Source organism: Myxocyprinus asiaticus, chromosome 3, assembly GCF_019703515.2.
Source record: "Myxocyprinus asiaticus isolate MX2 ecotype Aquarium Trade chromosome 3, UBuf_Myxa_2, whole genome shotgun sequence".
Classification (NCBI taxonomy): domain Eukaryota; kingdom Metazoa; phylum Chordata; class Actinopteri; order Cypriniformes; family Catostomidae; genus Myxocyprinus; species Myxocyprinus asiaticus.
In genome coordinates, this window is record NC_059346.1 from 20,211,435 (window position 1) to 20,238,556 (window position 27,122).

At 39.3% G+C, this 27,122-nt stretch overlaps 1 protein-coding gene across 2 annotated transcripts in view; it reads left to right on the forward strand.

The window, feature by feature from the left end:
- Positions 1-21,256, forward strand: part of cemip2 (cell migration inducing hyaluronidase 2) — a 38,162-nt gene extending 16,906 nt beyond the window's left edge. The window contains exons 5-25 of one of the 2 annotated variants that reach the window (XM_051671590.1): positions 26-195; positions 3,428-3,616; positions 4,483-4,652; positions 5,107-5,319; positions 6,639-6,844; positions 7,537-7,606; positions 8,112-8,240; positions 9,128-9,216; positions 10,013-10,144; positions 10,262-10,297; positions 10,540-10,695; positions 12,186-12,363; positions 13,426-13,641; positions 14,396-14,607; positions 14,767-14,949; positions 16,629-16,857; positions 17,077-17,178; positions 18,794-18,939; positions 19,732-19,838; positions 19,935-20,186; positions 20,400-21,256. In XM_051671590.1, coding sequence (XP_051527550.1) covers positions 26-195; positions 3,428-3,616; positions 4,483-4,652; positions 5,107-5,319; positions 6,639-6,844; positions 7,537-7,606; positions 8,112-8,240; positions 9,128-9,216; positions 10,013-10,144; positions 10,262-10,297; positions 10,540-10,695; positions 12,186-12,363; positions 13,426-13,641; positions 14,396-14,607; positions 14,767-14,949; positions 16,629-16,857; positions 17,077-17,178; positions 18,794-18,939; positions 19,732-19,838; positions 19,935-20,143 — 3,142 coding nt within the window. In that variant the 3' untranslated portion in view covers positions 20,144-20,186; positions 20,400-21,256. Of the gene's footprint in view, positions 1-25; positions 196-3,427; positions 3,617-4,482; positions 4,653-5,106; positions 5,320-6,638; positions 6,845-7,536; positions 7,607-8,111; positions 8,241-9,127; positions 9,217-10,012; positions 10,145-10,261; positions 10,298-10,539; positions 10,696-12,185; positions 12,364-13,425; positions 13,642-14,395; positions 14,608-14,766; positions 14,950-16,628; positions 16,858-17,076; positions 17,179-18,793; positions 18,940-19,731; positions 19,839-19,934 lie in introns of both variants that reach the window. The other variant, XM_051671580.1, reaches the window with a different exon arrangement.
- The last annotated feature ends 5,866 nt before the right edge of the window (positions 21,257-27,122 follow it).

Sequence of the window (27,122 nt, forward strand, 5' to 3'; positions counted from 1 at the left end):
TCTCTGTTTCTTTATCTTTCCTTAGACAGGCATGGGCATTGGTCTCGGTCATTGGTGGCGGGAATGGTTCTTGCACAGAAGACGTAAGAGAACATGAGAACCATAACACAGGTGGCAAGGCGCTGGCTCGCCGAGACTTCATCACTGTGGATGGAGTTCATTTCAGTGTTACTGCGTACAGTGAGTGGAGAAATGGTACGTTCCAAACAGCATCTAATAAAACCCACAACATAGCTGGATAACAATAGCTAAAGATTTTGCTATACTGTTTTTGCTGCAATAAATATATTTGCATGGGTATCAGTAGGCAGGATTGCTTTATTTACACGAGTAGTGTGAAAATACAAAGCGTTACATGCCCAAACAAGTCAAGATGATTTTACTATTGATTTGAAATATGTTCTTTGATTGTAATCCTGACCAACTGTTTTGGAGATTTTGGTCTTTCCCCATTCATATAGAAGGGAGCTGTACTTTTTATGCTTGTATTCATAGAGAAAAGCTGCCTGAGAGCATACCAAGATGGCGGCCTAGTGGAATGACTTGCCTTGAAAGGGACTTTGGTGTAACACAAAGCAGAATTTAGTTTAGTTGCTGAGCAACATTGCAACTTGACACATTATTACAGAATTCTGATGTGCTGTCTCAGACATTTGTATATCGTAGAGGTGTGAATCTTCACTGGCCTCATGATTCATCACAATGCATATTTTCCTCCATGGTATTAAATTATTAATTTAGAATTAACTGATCCCTAGCCTATAACTATAACCACAACTATCGGTTGCTGGTCCAGGATGGCTACATGAGATAGATATCTGCTTCTGTGAGAGGACAGATGTCAGCTTCTCCTTTCCACACCATAGGTGTTAGTAAATTGGCACAAATAGCGGCGTTGCGGCTTAAGAAATCAATCATCTCATATGTGCACTGTTCAGACGAGCGACTCAAGAGAACAGAAATGAGCAACAGCCAAAGGAATAGAGTGCAAGAGAAGTGAAAGGCATTGGGAGACAAAAAATACTTAGAAAATAAAAACATCACCCACGTCTCCCGAACTGTTTCATCATTATTTTCTGCTGTATGTTCTCTTTCTGTGCAAATCAGTGCAATAACAGGCTCGATTCCGTTATCACAAATAAACTCTGCCGTTGCTATGTGCTTGCGTTTGTGAATGAATTTCGGTGATCGTAGTTTCATTCAGGGACAATGGTCGTGCGATCAGTTTTGTAGTGTGTGCTTGGCTTTAGTATATGCACGTCTGACCATTTGTTTCTGGCATCTCTTTCTCTGGCGCACTCAAAAGAGTCACTGCACTGCTGCGGTTTAAATTTAACTCTGAATCGATTCCAAATTTTTGGAGAAATAATCTAGATGCATCGGAGAAGTGCACTCACTGAGCACTTTATTAGAAACACTATGGTCCTAATTAGGGATGCACCGATCTGATACCTGGATCGGTATCGGCTCCGATACTGAAGCTTTTAGACAGATCGGGTATCGGTCCGACGTGCCCGATCCAAATCCGATACTGTGTGTTAGTCATGTTCATTACTGTCAAGCTCAAAAAATGACATAAAAGAACCATAAAACACAATTAAAGTAGTTCACATGACTCGTGCATTTTATTCAAAGCCACCTGAAGACGTACAATAGCTCTATGAATCACAAAAAGCTGCGTTTAATAAGTCAATATATAAAATGCATGCGCAACTCCAGCGCGTTAGTGAATGGCGCTGCTCTGTTTACACACACACTCGCGGCTATTTTTAGCCTTTACGTGGTGCGTAATATTTGAGCGCTACTCACGAACAACATCTCAGATGTAAATACTCAATAGTTCGGTTCACTTATTAAATCATTTAGAATGGCACTGGAGGTGCTTTTTTTAACCAGAATTTGAATAAGAAGCAAATTAAACTACTGTGAACTTGCCTACAAACAGACACACTTACAGGACTTCCTGGAGAGATAATGTCAAGATAAAAACGTGAGGGTTTAAAAGTTAAAGGTGCACGATTGAGATATATTACTATATATTACTATTATAATATATTATTATTATTATTATTATTATTATTATTTTAATTTGTTTACAAATTATAATAATATTTAATTGAATGGGTTCCAAAAAATAACTGTGTGAATGAAAAGTGAGCTGATATCTTACAACTAAATTGAACAAAAAAGAGATTTGAATCCTTTAAAGTCCAGATACAAGTTGAAAAAATGTTGCAAAAAATAAATAAAAAATGGCTTCTTTTCTACTGATGATTTGTACTGGAATTACTGTTAATTTTGCTGCTACATTATCCAGTATACTAGTTAACAAAGACAACAGACAACACCGGTATCGGATCGGTATCGGCCGATACTGAGATTTCCGATATCGGAATCGGATCGGAAGAGAAAAAGTGGTATCGGTGCATCCCCAGTCCTAATAAAGTGCCCGATGTGGTCTTCTGCTGTTGTAGCCCATCTGCCTCAAGGTTCAATGTGTTGTGCATTCTGAGATGCTATTCTGCTCACTATAATTGTACAGAGAGGTTATCTGAGTTACAGTATCCTTTCTGTCAGCTCGAAACAGTCTGGCCATTCTCCGTTGACCTCTCTCATCAACCAGGCATATCTGTCCGCAGAACTGCCACTCACTGGATGTTTTTGGCACCATTCTGAGTGAACTCTAGAGACTGTTGTGAGTGAAAATCCCAGGAGATCAGCAGTTACAGAAATACTCAAACCAGCCCGTCTGGCACCAACAATCATGCCACGGTCAAAATCACTGAGATCACATTTTTTCCCCATTCTGATGGTTCATGTGAACATTAACTGGAGCTCCTGACCCGTATCTGAAAGATTTACGCTCTGCACTGCTGCCACGTGATTGGCTGATTAGATAATCACATGAATAAGTAGGTGTAAGTGCTCGGTGAGTGTATATCAGCTGTTTTACATCTATTTCTAACGCAACTCATCCAATCAGAATTTAGAGTCAAATTTAGTTTGACTGTTTTTTAGTTCTTTTTTTCCAAGTGTTACATAATGTGAAGCTGTTTTTGGAAGGATGCCAGACTTCTCATTCATTATGAGTAATCTTATCTTTTGGTTTGCTTCCATCAAGATCCAAATAGACAGAAAAAAAAAAAAAAAAATCAAATCAAATGAAGGACCTTTCAATTGTAAAATATTAAATTCACTGGAGTATCCAAATTACCACATGTTAATTTCATATATTAACCATTTTCTCGTTGAATTTATGACAAAAATAACTATATCATGATCATATAGAATTAGTCATACCATAACAAGTATACAGAGTTATGACTCTGATCCCATAGTCTGAAAGTTATTTAAGTAGTTTTATGTTTACTAAAACGAATGCATATTATGCACTGTGACTTACATTGGCCTTTGTTCTACCATCAAGGTTACCCCATATCAGGCTTCCAAGTGGATGCAGTGGATAAAGTGGTTCTGAATCTTCTAGATGATGTCAGCAGCTGGAAACCAGGTGATCGGATTGTGGTGGCGAGCACAGATTACTCTATGCATCAGGCAGAGGAATTCATCCTGCTCCCCTGTCCCCACTGTAACAGAAAACAGGTTCGAATTCAAGGTGAGGTTGTGGTAAATTAAACAGCATGCATGTCCTCCAGGTTTGTTGTGGTGACGTTTTAGTGTTGCTGGCCTGAATCTTGCTGATTTGTTTCTTTGTACACTGCATGACAGCAGTAAAATAGCATAAAATATAATGTTGTAAATCATGAAAGCATCTGTAATTTAATTTGTGTTGGATGAGATCTCTTTTGGTTTTGTTAATGGTCCTCAGAGGAATGCAGTTATATAGAAGGATGCTGAGTTTAAGAGATGACAGTGTCAGTGAGTTTGGGACAGGAAAAGGGAGAGGACTGTTTACCAGAATCCCATAAACAAACTGCCATTTATGAGCAGATGCCAGAAGTGACAATAGGCAAGAATTCCACCATCTCCGCCCTGTTAAAAACAGATAAACTTTAACCATTTCAGTAATTGCTTTCCAATGTTAATCTCCCAGTTGGTCTTTGTAGAGAGTGGAAAAACTTTGGCCATTATTCCCAGCACATATGTACACCAGGCCTGGGAGATGTCTTCACTGTTTGACCTTCATTGAAAGGATGTAGTTCAAATGTCACCTTGTGCATTGTGTCCTGTTGGCAAAGCTGTTGCCAACCCTTGCCTTTCCAGAAGGATACTGTGTGCACTCGTGGTGTGTAAAGGGCAATCTGAATGTTTGGGCAGGTTGCTTTCCTTCCTGCATCTATTAGATTTTGTAAGGGAACATTTTCAGGATATTCTTCTTTATTTATTCTTCTGATTTTTGCAAGTTGCCTCTAAATAAATCAAAAATCATATTTGCAAACTGTATTCTTGCAATTTAAAGGGCAAATTCAATGCAGTTTAAAGGGTGAGTTTTATGTGTATTTATGTGTGGGAATTTCTCAGGAAAGCCTCAGTTCACTCATGTGGGAGAGATACTGGACGGTGTGGACATGCGTGCAGAGGTGGCTCTCCTCTCAAGGAATATCCTTATTGATGGAGAAATGGAAAACTCCTGCTATGGAAAAAACTGGTGCCAGTACTTCAGCCATGACACTTTCGGGGGACACATCAAGGTCTGTTTGAGGGTCTCCGTGTATGTTTGTGTCTGGGAATGACTAAGTGAGTACATGCATATTTATTTAACAGCTGTCTGGTGCTGTCATGTGGAGAAATCACAGGCTTTGTATCCTGGGACTAGTATATGTTCATTTAGAGTAGATCTTTGTGAATGGAAAGTAATTTAAATCTATAATAAAGCTTAAATGTATATTTAAAAATCTTTAATTTGTGTCTAATGTTTGACAACAGAACTGAAAAACATACAGCAGAATTTAATATTTGTATTTTAATATTACTGAATCTTATTGTAATTTTCTGGAATTATGGAATGGATTTTTTAATGCTCTCACATATTGTATTTCTTCTGACCACTCCTAATTAAAAGACAAAAAAAAAAAAAAACCTTTATTTGTGTCCAACACTGTAATTTTGTGCTTTGTTTTTAATCTCCTCGTTGTTTATGTTCAGATTCTGGGGAACTTCTCGTCGGTACACCTGTCTCAGGTAGAGTTGAAGCACATGGGTCAGCAGCAGGAGAAGGGCAGATACCCCGTGAACTTTCACATGTGTGGAGATGTGGACCAGCGCGGGGGCTACAGTGACCCTGCCTATGTGGACTCCCTCTCCATTCATCACTCTTTCTCCCGATGCGTGACTATACACGCCACCAATGGCCTGCTGGTAAGAGAGAAAGATACAGAGAGAGAGAAACATAAGGCCTGTGTGCACATATGTATTTGAATAACACAAAGGCTTGGAAATGTAACATTACATAACAAATTTAAAGATTATTAAAAATCTAACATCTAAAAATTATTATTCTTGCATTGAATTTACACAGCTTTTTCAGGTTTCTTCCCTTGTCAATTCCAATTTTTTTTTTTTTTAATATTTCAGTCAAGATCAGTCAGTCAAAAAGTTTGGACACACTTGACTAAATGTATGTTTCTCATGGTCTTAAAAACCTTTTGATCTAAAGGCTCTAATGCTTAAATGCTTGAAATTAGTTTTGTTGACTATACATTTTATAGACGATAAAGATTATAAATTGTGCCTATAGATTAATTTCTTTAAAAAGCTAAATTTTAATAAATAATAAAAAAAAATAAAAAAATGTTTTACACATTTTTATTTTTAAATGGATAGCTTGGACCAATAGAGCGCAACAGTGCCCACCCACTTTTTCAGCCATCTGGGTTTCAGAAGTATTTTTCCCATACATTTTTCTCATAGACTTTTCATAAAATCCTTCATAGAAGAGTTGTAACCCATTTACAAAACCAACCAGCTCCCAACATCACAAACTTTGTTTTGAGGCAAAAAAGTATTTGAAAATTGGACAAAAAGACAAGGCTGTGTACTTACCGTCTTTCATGAGGGCACGGACTACAATCCCATGGAAGCACTGCAAATGATGCCATTGAATAAAAAACTATGTGAATTTATAAAACTATTGATTTTAGGTTGTTGATTTTAAGTATAGAAACAATATCTTTTATGTTTATTGCAGAATATTCCAATATGTACAAAAAGATAAGTAGTTTAAGGGTAAAGAGACACTGACTTGATTACGTCATTCACAGTGCGTCAAGGGAGTGGGTGGCCGCTCTTGAGGCACATTTCGTGGGTTATGTTGGCTGTGGTTCTCTGATAGGTGAAGCTGATTAGTGTGCTTTTATACAGCCTAAAAACATCTCAGGTGGATAGATTCCTCATGGATGCTAAGGGTGGCTACTTTGAAGAACCTAAAATACAAGATCATTTTGATTTGTTCTGTATTTTTGGCCACTACATGATTCCAATACCTACATTCATGTTATTTCAAAGGTTTGCCTTTACTATTATTCTACAATGAAGTAAATAGTAATAAAAAAAAAAAAATTAGTAGGTGTGTCCAAAATTTTACTAGTGTAAAAGAAGAAAATGCTATGTGTCCTCAATAATTACATATTTTACACTATGATCTTCTCATTTTGTTTCACCATTATTTTTTATTGCAGGTTAGGGACACAGTTGGCTATGATACACTGGGACATTGTTTTTTCCTGGAGGATGGGATCGAACAAAGGAACATACTTTTCCATAACCTTGGCTTGTTGACCAGGCCAGGAACCATTCTACCTACTGACCGCAATGATAGCATGTGCATAGAAATTAAGGACAGAGTACACAAGGGCTATACACCATCTCCTGCAAACGAGTGCAAGTGAGATACTACCACCTCACACTTGCACATATTCATTTACCTTTTGTGATTACTCCTGTTGCTGAAAACAAGCAATATTCAGTGTCTTCAGCCACTCTACTTGAAATTGTGCATGAGTGTTTTATCTGAAACTCTCCTGATGTTCAGAGTGCTTGTTGTGTTCTGGATAGCTGACCTTGACAGTATGACCTGCTGGATTGTTTTGTCAAATAACAGGAGAAAGAACAGGGCTCTCATTTCCTGAGACTCAGCGATAGTCTTTTTCTTTTATCCAGGCAATAACACACCCACACTCCAAGGCAGAGTGAAGCTGAGGAGGTGGTGTTTTCAGAAGGATCAGAATGTTTTTTGAGGGTGTGTGTGTGTTTGTGTATAGTGCTGTAGATCTGGAATTAGAGGATGATGAGAAATGTTGGAATAAGTTGTAGTTACAGTGTAGTTCTCATTTTATTTATAAGTGGGGAAGTGTGGTTATAAAGTAACATTTCAACAGCTAAAAAAATGGTTATCAGTTATATTGATTGTGATGTGTAATTGAGTAAATGATCCATAACATGTCTGTGGACTTCTTTTTATCAACATCAAGATTTTAGGTTAAAATGTATAGTTTAATGTATGTACATGCTACATAATTGCAATGTATTTTAAGGTCACATGTCTTTTTTTCTGTCTTGTGTGTGTGTCTCTTCTAGGGCAGTGTCTACATTTTGGATTGCACACCCCAATAATCATTTAATCAGTAACTCAGCAGCTGGCTCACAGGTATGCTCAAACTATATGACCAAAAGATACATATTCCCTGTGATCTCTCACGAGCAGTAAGCATAACGTTTCTATAGTGTTTTATCTCCTTGCAATTTTCCAGACATTCTTTAATTAAATTTGTGCTTTTTCAAATTATTCCGACAGCTTGGTGATATTGAGAACATCAAGGTGGTTATGCAATCACAGATAGCATCTCCTCATTCTAATCCTTCATTAAAGATTTATTTGCCAGTATAAATCAGATCAGTTTGGTGTTATTTAATTGTTCCTGGTTGGCTAAGTTTGTTTGTTTTTTTAAACAGGGATGTTCCCTCTACCCTTTGTTAAGAAAAAAGCTTATTAAGCCTTGCTTACAACAGGCCAGGTTAAGAGAGAATCAATCTGTCTATTCTTTAAAGGCTCAGGTGTTCCACAGTTCTTTCTCTGATAGAGATTAGATGGCTCAGGAAAAAAATATATTGATTTACCTCTCTCTTTCTCTGTCTGACATTCTTTTTCTCAGGATGCAGGGATTTGGTATGTCTTTCACAACTCCTCTACAGGTGATTCTCATGGACTGGTTCCAGACACAAAAGCTGAGCTTACACCTCTGGGCATCTTCTATAACAACCGAGTTCATTCCAACTTTAAGGTAGCTAAATGCCTCATCTTTGACTTACAGACCCCATGAAATCAAAAGTAAAGTTTTGTGGCTAATAACTTTCTTTTTAATCCATTTTAACCAACAAGCAATTAACGAATCATGTTCATGGCTTTGGCATAAAATAAACCTATGGCAATTCCAATAAAGAAGCCAGCCCTTTAATGTGTCGTGCCCAAACTTCCATTTTCAATAGGAAATATGTCAAACACAAGAAAGAAAACTGCACCAAGCAATTTGCATAATTCACAAATAGGCTGGCAAATGGCAGCACAACAGAAATTAACCTTCAGAAATAACAATGCTTCATGGTACTTGGACTTTCTCCGGTGGTGAATACTGTAACCATCTTTGAGCTAATAGCTGTTCATTGCAGTCTTCACCATGTTCAGGTGTGTTAATGCAGATGTTAATTTAATACCCGTTTCCCTGCTGTGAAGTTAGCAATTCCTGCCTCTGACTCATGGTACTACAATTCATAAATCATTTGGGATTTATAATATGGTATGAAATGTGGCTTGAGGAAAGACTCATGCAGTCAATTGCAAGTTAAACATTTTTATTGTATATAAACAAGGCATTTCTTCATCGTTTCTCTGAAATACTCCTTTGTTTATGACAGTCCCATGCTGTGAACTTGTGTGACAATATCCAAACACACTGCACTATACAAAAGTTCTTGTTAACTACTTGTTTATTTTGGTTAGTTGAGCTGTGTGCTCAGTGTTGAGACTGTCCTGATGCGGAGAAACTCTACAGTGCACCAGGCTTCACTTACACCACATTAAAAACACTGCCACTGTATCACTGAACTGTTTACATGGTAAATGATGCTTTCCAAGGGAAAAGTCTTTGACTCTTCTCTTGTTCTGTCTCAGGCTGGCCTCTTTATCGATAGAAAGGTCAAGAGCACCAATGCCACAGCAGCAGACCCACGTGAATACCTCTGTTTGGACAACAGTGCCAGGTGAGCCAACATGCTGGAGATTCATCAATAAATCTAAATGTGTGGAGCTCTACAGCGTTTGTTCTGTTGATTCTGCTTATTAAGAAAACATGTCTCCCCAGATAGTTTCCGCAGTACTGAGAAAATATGGTATGACGGGACAGAGCTCTGGTCTCTTCTCAGGCCACACCCACCACACTATAAATACAGAGTGTGTCAGAGTGTGTGTATGCTGTCAGTGTATATTTTGCTTCCTTTCTTATTCCCAGTACCACGTATTCTGAGTCAATATGTCCCTTCATATGGAAGTATAAATTGTACAGTGCATTGGTTAGGGCTGAGTTTTGCCACTGATTTCCAGATTTGATTAGATTCTGATTCACAAAGTTTGATTCAGTTCCAATTCGAATTGATTCAATATCAGTTCAGTTAGGAACATTTCTTTTGCATACATATACCTTTAGTGTTGATTACGCTGGATTCAGGGTGCCAGCTCCTGATATTTGTCCATTAATTTAAATTTTAAAAAAGTTTATATTAAGAGCAAGTTCGTCAGAAACTTTGCACATCCACTGTATCGGAAGGGAGATACAAATATTCCCTCATCCGCTGGATCAAGAAATTTATATATAAAAAAAAAAAAAAAAATTAAGTCTGGAAATGTAATTGTTCCAATGAAGATTGCAAAGAATTGGAAAGTTCTATTTTTACCCAGCCCTAGCGTGGTGCCTAATAGTTTGTGGGAGGTGCAATCCAACGCACCCTAATCTCAATTTTCATGCTCATGAATTCTGTTTGTTTCTCTTTTCTGTCTCAGGTTCAGACCTCATGAGAACTCTGATCTAAACAGGCCACGAGTGGCCGCTCTCATCGACACTCTCATCTCCTTTAAGAACAATGATCTGGGGGCTTGGATCCGCGGAGGTGACATCATTATACGAAACTCAGGGTAAGGAAAACAACCTTGCCATTCTGGACCCTGTTAAGCTCAACATCTTTTGAGAAACCCAGTACGTAAATAAAAATATAGCAACCTTCTGATTATTGATTATTGCTTTTCTGATAGATTTGCAGACAATGGGGTTGGACTCTCATTTGCAAGGTACTGTGTCATTTTTTTTTTGTTTATGGTGAGCATGTGCATATGTGCAGGCATGTTCTTGTTGTCTCTGTGCTTAGTTGCAGGCATAATAATTTAAGGAAACGTCTCTTTGTACTGCAAAGATGATCACAATCTGATCTGGAAAATTGTTGCAAGCTTGTGAACTTGTCTGTGCTAGTGTCTCCTAGGGCAAAAAATTAATTAAACAAGTGTTTACACTCTCCTTGCTCTCCTGAATGCAGTGATGGCAGCTACCCTAAAGATGAGGGCTCCAGTCAGGAGGTCTCCCAGTCTCTGTTTGTTGGTGAAAGCAGAAATCGGGGCACCAACGGAGGGCAAAATAAATACTGGGGCATCAGTGGAGTAGATGGAAAGATGAGGACTCTCCCAAGAAACAAGTATGTGAGAGAAAGAAAGGAAAATAGAGAGAGATTCATGTTAATATAACATTTAGGACCCTATTTTAAGAGTTGTAGCACTAAGTGCAGTGCCATGCCATAAGTCATACACACAAAGTCAATTGGCATGGCCAGGAAGTTTTGGTATTTTTGTGCAAGCATGCGCTAAGTCTAGGCGTAAGTGGGCTTGGCAAAATTACGTCCACAAAGCATTAATAGACAGTGTCAAGTATAATTTAATTTGGAGGTTCTTCTTCAGCATCGTCTGCATCCTATTATATAGTCCATTCCCTGTAAAGCCTCTGCGATATAAACAAAGACAGCACATTCATAAGAAGTGGGTAGTGTAAATGGACTATAAAGAATCAATTAGAAGAATAAAAATATGGACTAACGTTCTTTTGTGCATTAACTGCGTCCTTGTCGAATGTCAGGCATTTCTACGACAGTGACACACTCCTTTTAAACACATGGAAAATGTGGTTCTCGTCAGATAATTAATACTGTAAGTTTTATTAATAATTTTCATCTGCTGACACAAAAATCATGGCTAGTATTAACAGTGTTTGTATTGGAACGCATTTCTACCAGTCGATTTTGATTTTGAAAAATCAAATTCATTTATTGAAACACAAAAAAATTTAACCAAAGATATTCTAAATTAAAATCACACTTCAAACGAAACAAAAATATAATCAAATAACAAATTGGTCAAAAGAATTATACCAAACCCAAACATTTTACTCTTTCCAACTTCCACCGGCCACTTTTGCACTTAAAAATCACTTTACGACAACAGGTGGAAAAATACCAATACAGATTAGATCATAAATACAATTGTAAATTTAAACATAATAATAATAATGACCTAAAGTTAGTTCAACACACATCTCATAAATATTTGTTTCATATGGCTACAACAGTGATCGTCATGTTAATAATTAGAGTTTGGACATGAACTTTATTACCACCTGCCGGTAGAATCTCCATACTGCAAGTGTAGGAACTAAGTTTGGACTTTGCGCTGAGATAAGACCTGCTTTTGAAACTTCTTAGCACAATGACCTATTTCTCAGAAAATAGCAAACTGCGCTTTGCGCCACTTCATTAACATGCATACACCCACAGTAGCGCAAACACTACCACCCACGCCCACTTGCTCTTTGCGCTGGCATGAAAATTCCACTTAGAATTAGCGCTTTGACAAAAATTGGATAAGACTTTGTGCACGGTCGTAGTGCGTAAGAGTGTGTAAATGATTCCTTTTGGAATTTAAGAATTCATTATTTAGAAGTGATCGTAATGGGATCAAATAATAATCCTCTAAGAATCAAATGAGATCCTATTGGATAAACTGAAGTGTGGAGAAAATATGCTGGATTGTTATTTTGTTCCCTTTAGGATCATGTACACATTCCTTAAGATATTTTTGATATAACTCTTTGATTAAACATATAAATGGCATGTGGTTTTTGCTCTGCTTTTATCAGGACGTTTCCGATCCGAGGTTTTCAGATAAATGATGGTCCAGTGAGAATCTTTAACAGCACATTTCGGGCCTTCAGCCCGACAGCAGAGCGCTTCACCATGGCTGTGGGTTTCAGCCTGAAAAACATCTGGCAGCTGACACCTAGAAACAACCTGTCCTCTCTCTCCTTCCACCCGAGTGTGAGTGAACACACAAGCACACATACACACAAAGATAGGATTTGGAAAATATTCAAATGCCTTCTGACACTGCTGTACTGTAACTACCAACTCGTGTAACACACACAATTATTACACAGTTTGTTACTGCAGACTAAAAATTGTGTATATTGTTCTCAGTTTTAAATTTTTCAATTGTAATAATTTGTAACATTGTTAAATAGTCTGTTAATTGATCTCAATTTTGTGGTGTTTTTATGGGGAATGTTTGCCACTTGTTATTGACACAGACAGTAGAGAGAGGACAGGAAATTATTGAGAGAAAGAGAGAGGTAATGAGATCAGGATGCAGGCCAGAATTAAACCTTTGTCTCCATCCAAGCACCATGGCTCAATGTGTCTGAAGCATGTGCATTTGCTAGACCACACCTCCAACCCAACTGTACAGTTATGAGTATGCCTTTGGGGTATACATTGCAGCCTGAATTCTGTTTATTGTGGTTCTTTCATAAATAAATGATTTTCCATCTGTTACTGGTTTTGTGGATGCTTTGAATTATTATACACTATTTGCAGTAACTGCCCCCCTGGGGCATCCTGGACTTAATTGCCTTCCTCAAGGTGATAGAGACCTTCTCCTGCGAAGCCCAGCTCTTTAATCATTTGGTTTAATCCACTGCTAGATTCTGTCTAGTTAATAATGCTTATTTACCTTATGTGTTGCTAATGCTTGTTTCCGGTTGAGAATATTTGCTGGCCCATCTGTTTATTTTTTTCCTTATTGGTCACCATCTGCTCTACCTCCTCTGGTGTGGAGTAATGTTGAAATATGTCCCTGTTCTGGCAACTGGCAGTTAGCATATATTATATGTAAGAACCAATGTAAAGGTCCTGGATGTGGTCAAGAGTTGTCTCAGTTGTTATTTCTGAATGGCACCTCGTTGGATCTAGGTGTAGTGTCTTTTCAGATGTTTTCCCCCCATCAAAGCTTGATATGCTTAACTTAATTTCAGGTTAGGCTTTAACATGCTTTCATGGTTAATTTCGTTATTCGTGATCACTGATCCTCTTTTAATCATCCAGGTGACTCTGAGAGCGTTTTTTGGGCGCTCAGGCGAGTGGTTTGAGCAGAACGATCTGGACGGCGATAAAAATTCTATCTTTCATGACCTGGATGGTTCGATTAGCAACTACACGGACACATATGTGGGTAGATCCGACAACTTCCTAATTCGCCATCCTCAATGTGTGGACATTCCCCGTTGGAATGGGGTTGTGTGCAGTGGCAAGTACTCTCAGGTAAAGAAATAGCTCTCTCATTTTGCTTTTGTATTTATATGGCATCTTCATATGTACATATGTCTCCTCAATTCTTGTCTCTTACAACTTAAAGGAATAGTTCACCCAAAAAATGAAAATTCTCTCATCCTTTACTCACCCTCATGCCATCCCAGATGTGTATGACTTTCTATCTTCTGCAGAGCAGAAATAAAGATTTTTAGAAGAATATTTCAGCTCTGTAGGTCCATACAATGTAAGTGAATGGTGACCAGACCTTTCAAACTCCAAAAATCACATAAAGGCAGCATAAAAGTAATTACATTTATGTCTTCAGAAGCAAATTAATAGGTGAGGGTGAGAAACAAATCAATATTTAATCCTTTTTTTACTATAAATCTCCACTTTCACATTCTTTTGTATTCTGAAAGTGAAAGTGGAGATTTATAATAAAAAAAGGGTTGAAATAATGATCCGTTTCTCACCCAATGTAATTGCATTGCTTCAGAAGACATATATTAATGCACTGGAGTTTTATGGATTACTTTTATGCTGCCTCTTATGTGATTTTTGGAGCTTGTAAAGTCTGGTCACCATTCACTTGCATTAAAAGGACCTACGGAGCTGAAGTATTCTTCTAAATATCTTTGTTTGTGTTCAGCAGAAGAAAGAAACTCATACACATCTGGGATGGCATGAAAGAGTAAATGATAGAGAATTTTCATTTTTAGTTGAACTATCCCTTTAATTAATTATTCACTGCTGGTCCATACAGGTGTACATACAGACACAGGGGGCATCTAATCTCAGCCTGTCCATCAGTAGAGATGAGTACCATGATAAGCCCATGGTGATGAGAGGCATCAGAAGCCAGACAGCACCATCCCAGCAATACCAGCCTGTTCTGATGATGGGAAAGAGCTACACGTTGCACTGGAATGGACCTGCACCGAGAGAAATAGTCCTCTCACTTATTAACTTTGACCAGTAAGCAAGTCCTATCGCGATACCTCACATCATTAGCTGAAGTTAGCAAAATTTAGCCTAATTGTTTCACATAACCATGAGATTTTGCATTAGATGTAGTTGATGGAGGTAACATGCAGTGATGTTCCGATGTGCTTGTTTGACTGTGTTGTGGTGTAGGGGTGACTGGGCTCTGCTTGGCCTCTGCTACCCCAATGATACAGTCTTCCAGATCACATCAGACATCTACAACAAGCAGAACAATGGCTTTGATGGAATAGAGGACTATGGCCCTGTTTCATCCATGTCAGATCTAGAGAAACGACAGCTGGAGAGAAAGTACTTTTTCGACAAATCTGTTGGGTAAGAATAAATATGTATGTTTAATGCCAACATATTGACTTCACAAAGAGGCTGCAGGGCTGTTGGGACCTAAACTGCTTAAATCCAATTACGTCTTCTATACTCATGCTTTTTTATTTGTTTCTCTTGTCATTTTCACCTTAAGGTCTAAACATTCTAAAAACAGTGGTTCTCAACTGGTTTTGCTTCAGGACCCCCCCCAAAATGTCCTTTTAAAAGTTTATATTTGAAAGCCCATTTCTTTTGCTATCCTAACTATGCATGATTATGTGGGTAGTTTCTTTTCATTTTATTGCACTTAGCATTGTTTTATTCCCTACTGTTTATGGCCCTATCAGAACAGACCTGCAATCCAGTGGTGTAGTAGTGTCTGAAGAGGTGGGCATACTGTGACTTTATGAAGGACTCCCCCACCCCCCCATGCACCCAGTCTCTAAAATGAATATATTTACATTTATATACAGTACATACAGTATGTAAAATGTGTAAGAAATATATTTTTTTCCATTAAAAAAAAAAAAAAGAATATTGGCTGTAATTACAGTCCCACATGAAAATGTATATCAGAGTAAGTTTCTTGCTGGCATGGTGTACAGTACACTAATAAGAACCATGGCATGGTAACTTGATATTAAATATGTATTAAAATTGATAGGTGTCATTAAATTTCCTTTCATTAGGCTACTGTGAAAATTGTTAATACTTTATAATTACTCTAATTAATAAACTAATACATACATAATACGTAATAAACTGTTAAGCATTGTATAGCTAATATGAGTTTAGTAATGCTCACGTTAACACGTTATCTTGTATTACCATATATAGCCTACATAAGAATTCATGTTTTTTTTTGTTTTATTTGTGTACTATTATGTGCTTTTCTGTGTATAGTGAAATTGTTTTCCTACTTAGAAATATAAATTGAAATGATTTGATATCACAAGAAAAGGGCACCAACGACAGCAGTCAGAGGCACGCACAAAAAAAGACATTTGGTATAATTACGGGACACAGTTGTCCAGCATCTGCGAAGAGCATAAAAACTAGCACTTGTGCAAAAACATGCAATATTTTCAGTTTAATTGCATATGTTAAATTTAAATGTATGTGTTTACGTTTAGCAGGGAAATAAATTTACAGCACAAATTATGGTTACTCCAGGGATGCTTGATGGAAATGTCCCTCCCCTTACTGAAACAGAAAATATGATTGGTTAGCAAATATCCAATCACGTCTGAAATAAAGCATTCTGATTGGTGGATCAGCTTAGTCGGACTGTCTGTCTTGCCCGTGCCATCAGTTGCGCTCCCCCCTCCTGTTGCTCCGTGCGCATTAAGAGAGAATCTCTGTACACTTTTTAAAATAAAAATACACAATTCACTCAATGGTGCTGTGGTATCACGTTAGTAGATTTAAAGTTCCGGGTCAAAAGCCTACTCGTTGTCCTGGCGGCCATACATATCATCACTTATTTTAGGTGGGCATATGTAAAAACCTAAGAAAGATAGGTGGGCATACGGCGTATGCCTACATATGGCATAGACTACACTATTGCTGCAACCCCACCAGTTGAGAACTACTGGTCTATAATATTACTCTTCTTTTAATGATGATATTTAGTGCATCTTGATCAGTGTGAGATATTAAACCTGTTGTTAACCCGTGACTTCCTCCAGCTTGTTATGGCTGTATGCTCAAACACGGCACAGACGTGATGGCCACAGCTACTGCTCCACCGTGGGCTGCGAGAGAGTGAAGATCATAGCTACCATACGTGCCAACCAAAAGACACTGACCTGCAACTGCGCTGCTAGTGCCTATCCCAAATACAGCAAGACTGCCAGCACCGTAGTGCCTATGCCAAAGCCAAACACAGAGCCCTGCAGAGCCTGTGGGGCCTCACAGGTGAGCCAGAACCAAGCTCATTATGAATGGACAGGATCATTTGTGTATCTCCATTTGATTAAAGTGTAGAGTGGGAACAGGCTTTAAACTGTTTGCCAGATTGACCGGCTGTCCATCTGCTGTCCTGACTAAGAGCCACTACCTTGCGTTTTCGGTGTAGTTGTAACTAGGAATCATTAAACTGCCAGCCCGGAGTGATTTTTATTTTCCTTTCTGCAGTTTGCCTTCTCCAGTGATCCATGGAACAGCTACCTCCAAACTCAGATCAAATCCCTCAGTGTACAAGAGGAAAAGAGTAATGACACACAAGCCTATATCACTGTGAGTGACTATTCCACCCATTCATTTCAGCTTGGGAAAATAAACAGTACTTGTATTAACTGTTTTATTAAGTAAATTGAAGCAATTGTAAAATTTGAATTACTGTATTATTTAGTGGAATACATAGACAATAAATTAATTCCAACTAAAAGGACACTGCATCTATGTGCTCTTCCAGTCATTTCGTGATGGACTTCAAAGATACTTTATTATTAATCTTGCATCTTAATCAATATCTTTTGGTTTTAAACATTGCCCACCAACATCTACTCTGTTTTAGTCAATGCATGCTTTAGTTGTATTTCACATAGATAGCTAATTTTGGCATTATATTCATGCTGTATAGCCAGAGGGGAACTGAGTCTGGTTTCTCCCAAAGTTTTTTTTTTTTTTTTTTCTCTATTAACTAACATCTTACGGGGTTTGGGTTTTCTTGATTTCCTTGCATTTGGCTTGCTCATAATATAAAATTATTTAAAAATAATTTTAAAAGCATGATTTGTAATCGTGTTTTCATTTGATTCATTTGACATTGCTCATTGAGGACTGTAAGACATTACAGACATAATACAGCATCATTTTCGTTTACAGCGTAGTTTTCTGTAAAGCTGCTATGAAACAGTGTGTTTTGTGAAAAGTGCTTTACAAATAAAAATGACTTGACTTTACTAGTTCACCCAGAAATAAAACACCAAAGGAAATAGTAAGCAGAATGATAGCCTCAGTCGCCATTCACTTTCATTGTGTGGACAAAAAGCTGAAATTAAAGTGAATGGTGACTGAGGCTAAAATACTGTGTAACATCTCCTTTTGTGTTGTATGGAAGTAGAAAAAAAGTCTTATGGATTTGGAACAGCGATTTGGAACAATGATGAGAACATTTTTATTTTTGAGTGAACTATCCCTTTAAAGCGTTAGTTCACCCAAAAATAAAAATTCTCTCATCATGTACTCACTTTCATGCCTTTCCAGATTTGTATAACTTTCTTCTGCTGACCACAAACGAAGATTTTTAGAACAATATTTCAGCTCTGTAGGTCTATACAATGCTAGTGAATGTTGACCAGACCTTTGAAACTCCAAAAATCACATAAAGGCAGTATTAAAGTAATCCACATGACTCCAGTGGGTTAATATATGAACTTTCATTTTCACTTTCAGAATGTCAGATTGAAAGTGGAGGTTTATAGTAAAAAAAGAACTTAAATATTGATCTGTTTCTCACCACACCTATTATGTTGCTTCTGAAGATATTGATTTAACCACTGGAGTCTTATGGATAACTTTTATTCTGCCCTTATGTGATTTTTGATGCTTTTAAGGTCTGGCCCAGTTCACATTGTATGGACCTACAGAGCTGAGATATTCATTTAAAAATCTTTGTTTGTGTTCTGCAGAAGATAGAAAGTCATACACATCTGGGATGGCATGAGAGTGAGAAAATTATGAGATAATTTTTTTGATTTTTGGGTGAACTATCCCTTTAAGGCTGAATAAAATGTAGTAACAGATTCTTTCAGATTGTACATTCTTTTTGAGGTAGTACAAAGAAATCATGGTTCTGTTGACAAATAACTGTTTTGATTACCTATTTCCTGATTTTTCTGTCTCATAGGTGAATGCAGAAAGATTTGACCTCAACCAGTCTGGGTTCCTCTTGGTAACTGTGGATGCATGCTCTGGACAAGTAACAAAGAGCTCATTGTTTCCAACAATGGACTCCAAAATGGAACAGTATTTAAAAACTGGAATTATGAAGAGGTGAGGGGTAAAAGATGCAGTTTGGGGTTTAAGACTACATATTAACAAAGTTGGGAGGAGTTGGCATTTCCAGTTGTAGTAACAGTTAGGTGGGTATGCAGTGTGATTGAGTGGGAATGATGAGTGCAAGGACTGCAGTTAAGATACTGGGATGGGATCAGAGGTAGAGGCAACGTGGAGTGTTAAGATTGCACTGATGATTATACACTCACTTAGCACTTTATTATGTACACTATAAAGTGCCCGACATAGTCTTTTGCTGTTGTAGCCCATCTGCCTCAAGGTTCGAGGTGTTGTGTATTCTGAGATGCTATTCTGCTCACTACAATTGTACAGAGTGGTTATCTGAGTTACTGTAGCCTTTCTGTCAGCTCGAACCAGTCTGGCCATTCTCTGTTGACCTCTCTCATCAACAAGGTGCTTTTGTCCGCAGAACTGCCGCTCACTGGATGCTTTTTGTTTTTGGCACCATTCTGAGTAAGCTCTAGACACTGTTGTGTGTGTAAATCCCAGGAGATCAGCAGTTACAGAAATACTCAAACCAGCCCGTCTGGCACCAGCAATCAGGCCACGGTTGAAATCACTATCACATTTGCACTGACCCTTATCTGCAGTATTTTATGCATTGCACTGCTGCCGCACGAATGGCTGATTAGATAATCACATGAATATAGGTGTTCCTAATAAAGTGCTCAGTATGTTGAAATGTTTACTAGCATTTTTTTTAAACCCATTATTTCACTGTTATTTTCTATTTTTTTCAATACGCTGATTCTGTTTGGTTCCGTGTAGATCAATTGTTCTTCTTGCCACAAGAGGTCAGCCTGCTGACTTTGCTGGTGTTGCACAATATCTGGTCCCTTTGGGATCCGCTAAAGTGCCAGATTTAAAAAAAAAAGGTAAGTGCTCTCTCTTTAACATTCCCTGTAAAGTTCTGGTTTTCCTGATTGAGGTTAATTCTCTGTTTGCTGGTCTCTTTGACTGTCTCTTTTCAGAGGCCATTGTTTTCTTTGGGTTCCTCGGCCAGGGAGGTCTTTTACAGCAGCCATGGGGTGCTCTGTTGGCATGCCAAGATGACGAGGTGCTGGGCTTACAGGAAAGATTCATTCCCCTGTCCACAGAGGAATATTCTTGTCCACCACAAAAAGACCCTCCTACACGGATGGATCTAGAACTCCTAAAAAATTATCTTAGCCAAAAATGAGCCTTTTCCAGATGTGAACAAACAACACAACCAATGAATGAATGTATGTGAACTTATGAACTTAATTTATTTTGTCAAAAAAAAAAAAAAAAAAGTGTTTGTAGTGTTTGGACTAGTATGTTACTAAGCGAGTGAATGTATTTGTGTCTGTCTGATTCTGTCTTGTGTTTTGTCATAAATGTTACAGCACAAAGTGATGCACTTTTTGTATTACACACAAAACATCTTTAACTCACACTGTGTAACAAATTGACAGGGCAAGGTGAAAGTACATCAGAAATGTTGAAGAAAATGCTGCGAGTACAGAAGCACACCACGTTACAGAACAGGACATTTGGTGATTGGCCTTCTTCCCAACAATCTGCTGTGTAATATTGCCACATAAATGGTCCATTGCCTTTGGACTTCCCTTCTTTTCCGTGTTATTTATTCCCCTTGATTTAATAGGGTATGCCGTTATGTAATTGTCATATTGGGAGGGCTCTTGACTCTCAAATTTCACTGCTGCTCACACGCAAACCAGTGAATAGACACTCTTTACTTTCACAGTTAGACACTTTCAAGTAGTCAAGTACTTTCAAGTATTAGAATTTCAGTATTCATTCCCAACATGAAACATTTAATACAAATATTTTCAGAAACAATAAACCATTATCTGTTGTTAGGTAGCCTGTATTTTAAAGGTGTTTAACCAGTTCTGTGTTTACCATTTGGCTACTTGCGGTTTATAAGTTGGCCGCATTGTCTGCCTGATAGTAATGCTATCACTTAGCTTTAGAGATACAGTATAACATCCCATATGAATTGGAATATTGTCATTATTGCGTTTGCAATGGAAGCCAGAATTGTACGACTCCGGACATGACCTTATCGATTTGAGATTAATTAGTTACTTGTGAACCACTTTAAAATAGTTGAAAAGATTTATTGGTAGAAAGTCTTGTCCTGTAAGTGAAAGTTTGTTTTTGTAAAGTGTTGCATAAAATGATGTAAAGACGCAGGGTGTTGTTTAAAATGTCAAGTTCATCTTTTGTATTTGCCAAGTTTTTGTGCTGTAATTTGATTTTGTGAAATTCAGATATTACAAAGCCTATAAAACATACACACATTTCATTTTTGTAGTCATTCTGTGTTGGCTTTTGTTTCGCACACTTTACATTAGGACAACCAGGTAACCACTAGGGGGCAGACTTGCATTACAGATACGTGATAATGGCGTCAAATATATGTACACTGCCTGGCAAAAAAAAAAAAAAAAAAAAAAAAAGGTTGCCGTTTGGATTTAAATAAGCAGATCCTTAAGAGCCTATGAGTGGATCGTTATGGAAAAGATGTTACTGTGTTTCAGAAGGGGCAAATTATTGGCCTGGATCAAGCAAAGAAAACAATTAAGGAGATTGCTGAAATCACTGGAATTGTGTTAAGAACTGACCAACACATTATTAAAATATAAGGAAAAAATTATGAATGATCATAATCGGAGATCACTAAAACGTTTGGTGAAGTCACATTGTAAAAAATCGACAGTAGAACTCACGGCTATGTTTAATATTTAAAGTAAGAGTATTTCCACACGCACAATGCGACAAGAATTTACAGGATTGGGATTAAACAGCTGTGTGCCCACAAGAAAGACACTTGTTAGTGAGGCTAATTGGAAAAAACGACTGCTAGGGAACATAAAGATTGGACTGTGGAGCAATGGAAAAAGGTCATGTGGTCTGATGAGTCCAGATCTACCCTATTTCAAAGCGATGGGCGCCTCAGGTTAAGAAGAGAAGCGCATGAAGTGATGCACCTGTCATGCATATTGCCCACTGTACAAGCCTCTAGAGGCAGTGTTATAATCTGGGGTTGTTTCAGTTGGTCAGGTCTAGGCTCAGCAATGTTATGAATGACCAGGTTCTCTTACAACTCAGTACACTTGACATTGCGTCGCATATGGGGAGTGTACCAAACGACCTAGTTGAAACCCTTCTGCAATAACGCCAATATTCTAATATTGGCTATGGTGTTTGAGCCCCGCTATAAAATTGGTCGCACAAACACCCAGTGTTGCCATCTACTTTCAATGAAAAGTAGTTAAAGCCTGCTCAAAAATGTGCTAAATGTCCCTAGATGAGGCCATGCGTAAATTAACATATTCATGATGTCATCATGTCGTATTTGAATTCTGCCTTGTGTCAGCCCTTTACATCTGTTTGCTTTTCTCCTACTCTCTGTGCTCACATACTGTATTTTAATACAGCCGAATTCCCAATAAAGCTGTTCTCATGTACATATTTGTTCTGTTTCTGTTGTCAGACAACAGAAACAAATATGAAATAGTCACTAAAACGGCACCAATTAAGACTACATGTTAACCAGTAGTCACTTCCAAGCAGTTTCCAAGCTGCTGCTCTGCACTTTTTAAATTCTGATTTTATAACATAAATTAAAGTCAAGGGCTGTGCTGTGATTATGACTATATTTACATGTAAAATGATCACTCAGAGAGAAAGATAGAAGCAACAGAATGTCTTATTTTTTTCTCTCGCGCAGCACACTCCATCTGAGTGATAAGCAAGAAAAACAATGGTCAAATTAAATATCTTAAATTAAAACAAAGGAGGAGCAAAAAATACAAGTTAGTGATTGGTCCTTGGCAACTCTGTTTGCACATGCGCAGCTCATTCACGTCTGTCAGCTGCCGTGCGGTCAACTGAATGTGCTGCTCCTCTGTCTGCCACTCACTGAATAGAGTAGATGCAGAGAGAGTTGTGCCTGCGGTGGGAAAGCAAGACCTTGCACTCGTGCGGCAGTACTGGTGACTCTTCTACGGAAGAAGAAAAAAGTCGCTAAAGGGGTCTGAAAAGTCACTAAATCTAGCGACAATGTCGCTAAATTGGCAACACTGCAAACACCATTCCTCAGAATTTTCTTTCTTCAAGACATCGATTCATATATATATATATATATATATATATATAAGAGTCGCTTGTGTGTTTGTGTCTTTTTAAAGATGTTGTTCCGTAAGTGTTCCTTGTGCGAGGGATACATCCTGCCATCAGATCAGCATGAGAGCTGCATTCACTGTCTGGGCTGCACCCACACAGAGTCAGCTCTCATGGAGACAGACTGCCCTCACTGCGAGAGCATGTGTCTCAAGACGCTTCGCTCACGAATCGCCCTCGTTCTGAGCGACGATTCAGCCTCCCGCGCCATCCCACTCGCCTCTTCTGTGACATCCGAGGGATCACACAAGGAGGCACGGCGGGGCCACGAGGTCGAGCAAGATGAATTTGAGGTGGACCTCGTGCCGGCACACACCCCACGAGCCCCTCAATCTCCATGTAGCGCATCTTTGCCTATACATTATGTGTGTGATGATCTCCAGCCCTCTGCAGGAGCGCACGACCTCGTCTCATTCACCAGTTCTGACGCTGGGGATGATGATGATGATGTCATGTCTCTCGCTGTATCAGGCGAGTGGTCAGTGGATGATGCTGCCACCCCTTCCCCCAGTGAGGGCGAGGAGTGTACAAGTGCCACTGACAAGGAGATGCTTTGCATCCTTTCAAGAGCGGTCGAAGAGCTCGATCTCGAGTGGTCTCCTCCAGAGGAACCTGTACAATTTCACGTTGATGAATGGTTCCTGCAGTCCGGACATTGTCAAGCGACCGCGCTCCGCAGATCTGCCCCGTTCTTCCCTGAAGTTCATAATGAACTGTCAAAATACTGGCGCATGCCATCTTCAGCTTCTCGCTCATGCATGCAGCCATGGGCGCATGCGCATCATTATATCTCACTGCTGTATAGCTGCTCTAGCACCTTGGACAGCTCCTGCATTTTACCAGTGAGGTGTCATGCTGGGATAGATTTTCAGGCAGAAAGTGGTGACTACGGATGCTTCCAACACAGGCTGGGGGGTGGTGTGTGATGGATGCCCAACTTTCAGCACCTAGACAGGTGCGAGGAGGGCGTGGCACATCAACCACCTAGAGCTATCAGCTGTATTCCTAACCTTGAAGGCTTTTCAGTCTGACATAGCGAACTGTCATGTTCTGGTTCACTCAGACAACATGACAGTTGTGGCATATATAAATCACCAAGGCGGAATTCATTCACCACCATTGATGAAACTGACGTGTCACCTCCTGTGGAGTGAGCGTCATCTCTTTTCCTTGAGAGCATCATATGTCCCAGGTCGTCTGAATTACGGTGCGGACCTATTGTCACACCAAGGTGTGATACCGGGCAAATGGAGACTTCATCTTCAGACTGTCCTGAAGATTTGGGAAATATTCAGCGAAGCAGTAATCAATCTGTTTGCCTCAGTGGAGAATGCCCACTGTCCCCTCTGGTACTCGAAGTCCCAAGCCCTGCTGGGAGCAGATGCATTGGCCCACAAATGGCCTGTGAAAAGCAAATATGCATTCTCCCAGTGTGCCTCCTTCTGTCATTTGCAAAGTCCAAGAGGACAAGGAAGCGATTCTATTGGTTCCGCCGATATGGCCCAATCAGTCATGGTTTCCGGAAATGATTGAGATTTTGGACGGCTCACCATGGGACAATACCGCTGAGGAGGGCTCTCCATTCTCAGGCGCAAGGCACAATCTGGCATCCCCATCCCAAGCTGTGGAACCTGCATGTGTGGCCTCTGAATGGAGCATGTTAAACACGCCAGAACTGATGCATTCAGGTACTGAACACCATTTTGCAGGCCAGAGCGCCATCCACGATACGCCTCTATGCGCTAAAATGGAATGTGTTCACTGATTGGTGTCTTTCACATGGCAACTGCTCCAGACCTGAAATTCTCATATTTCTCCATACTTGAAGCCAATGCCACTATAGGCAAACATGATTTAATCATAAAGTTCCTTAAATGAGCAAGATAGTTAAATCCACCTCGGTTGGCTACAGTCTCAACTTGGGACCTAACTTTGGTCCTTAAAGCTCTCGCAGGACCCCCCTTCGAGCATTTGGACTCTGTTGATTTGTGCATGATCTCTATTAAAACCACATTACTGCTGGGTCTAGCCTCAGTAAAACAGGTCAGTGATTTACATGCACTATCAATAGACAATTCATGTCTGGATTTGGTCCCGGTCTTTCAAAAGCCACTGTCAATGTGCCTAAGGTTTTAGCCACGCCCTTCAGAGCGCAGGTGGTTCACCTTCAAGCCTTCTTCCCTCCTCCATTTAATTCAGATGAGGAACATTCCTTGCATTTGGTATGCCCCGTGCGAGCGCACAGGCACACTCCATCTGGGTAACAGTGAGTACACATACGTTTTGCGCACCCACCAGTACAGAGTGTCTGATCAGCTCTTTGTGTGCTATGGAGGATGCACGAAAGGAATATCCGTCTTCAAGCAAAGACTTTTTCACTGGATCGTTGATGCAATTGCCCTGGCTTATGAGTAGCAGGGTAAGATTTGCCCAATTTGTGTTAAAGCACACTCAGCTAGAGGCATGGCCTCCTTATGGGCATGGATGAACGGTGTGTCTTTACAAGACATATGTTTTGCAACAGGATGGTCTTCTCAAAACACATTAGCAAGTTTTTACAACCTAGACATAACGTCTCTCTCTTCACAAGTCCTCTCTGTTTAGAGCACTTGCTACTTCGTTGGCCAAACATATAGTTATTTCCCTCCTTTTAAGTATGGGCTCCCCATCATTTTACACAACCGCCTGCATTCTGGCCGTTGTAATTTCCCATAAAGTCACAGGCACTTTCATTATAAATAAAACTTCCTTCCCGACTGGGTTCATGAAGGGGTTAATTCATACTATATTACAGTAACTATAGTTCATATATCCATTCTGAGTGTTCCTCTCCTGGTCAGCATGTGGGTCACTCACTTGCAGCATACTCATGTTGGTCGCTGTCCCACGGGATTGTTTCCTCTCTGGAAGGTTATGTCGTGTAGTGCGGTGTGATGGGACTCTGTTCCCAATATGCGTTAGCAGAAGGCAATGATGAGTGTACTGAGTCGTAAGGGAATGTCTCAGTTACATACATAACCTTGGTTCCCTAAGATGAAGGGAACGAGATATTGCGAATGCTGGCCGCACTACAAGACTCAGAGTTCTTTGAGGTGTGAGCGATGCGCTCTTTGTCCGTCAGTCAGAACATTCTGAGGAATGGTGTTTGCGCATCTGCTTTTATAGCGGACAGCTTCGCACCTAAAAGGGCGGGACTCAAACACCATAGCCAATATAAGAATATTGGTGTTATTGTAGAAGGGTTTCAACTAGATCATTTAGAAGGACACTCCCCATATGCATTAGCAGAACGCAATGTCTCGTTCCCTTCGTCTCAGGGAAACAAGGTTACGTACGTAACCGAGACGTTATTCCATCAATGGATTTTTTTCTTTCCTGATGGCACGGGCATATTCCAGGATGACAATGCCAAGATTCATAGGGCTCAAATAGTGAAAGAGTGGTTCAGGGAGCATGAGGAATCATTTTCACACATGAATTGGCTCCCACAGAGTCCTGGCCTTAACCCCATTGAAAGTCATTGGGATGTGCTGGAGGAGACGTTATGGAGTGGTTTGACTCTCCCGTCATTAATACAAAATCTCAGCCAAAAATTAATGCAACTCTGGACAGCAATAAATGTTGTGATGTTGCATAATGTTGTCGAAACAATGCCACGATGAATGCACGCCGTAATTAAAGCTAAAGGCGGTCCAACACAATATTAGGGTATGCAACTTTTTTTTGGCTAGGCAGTGTATGTTAACTGTCAACCCGATCAAGGATTCCAGGTCATCGGTGCCATGATGTTCAGGGGATTTCACACATTATCTGTCATATTAGGGAATGTGTGAAATATGAACCGAGTTATACAGTACTGACATCCAGTCCAGTTGGATGTTAGACTTCAATCATATGTACTGTAAGCTTCAGGTCCTTTCTCTCCAATTCTGTCTTTTTCTACTTAATTCAATGTTACATGATTACATCTAAATGCCAAAACAGAC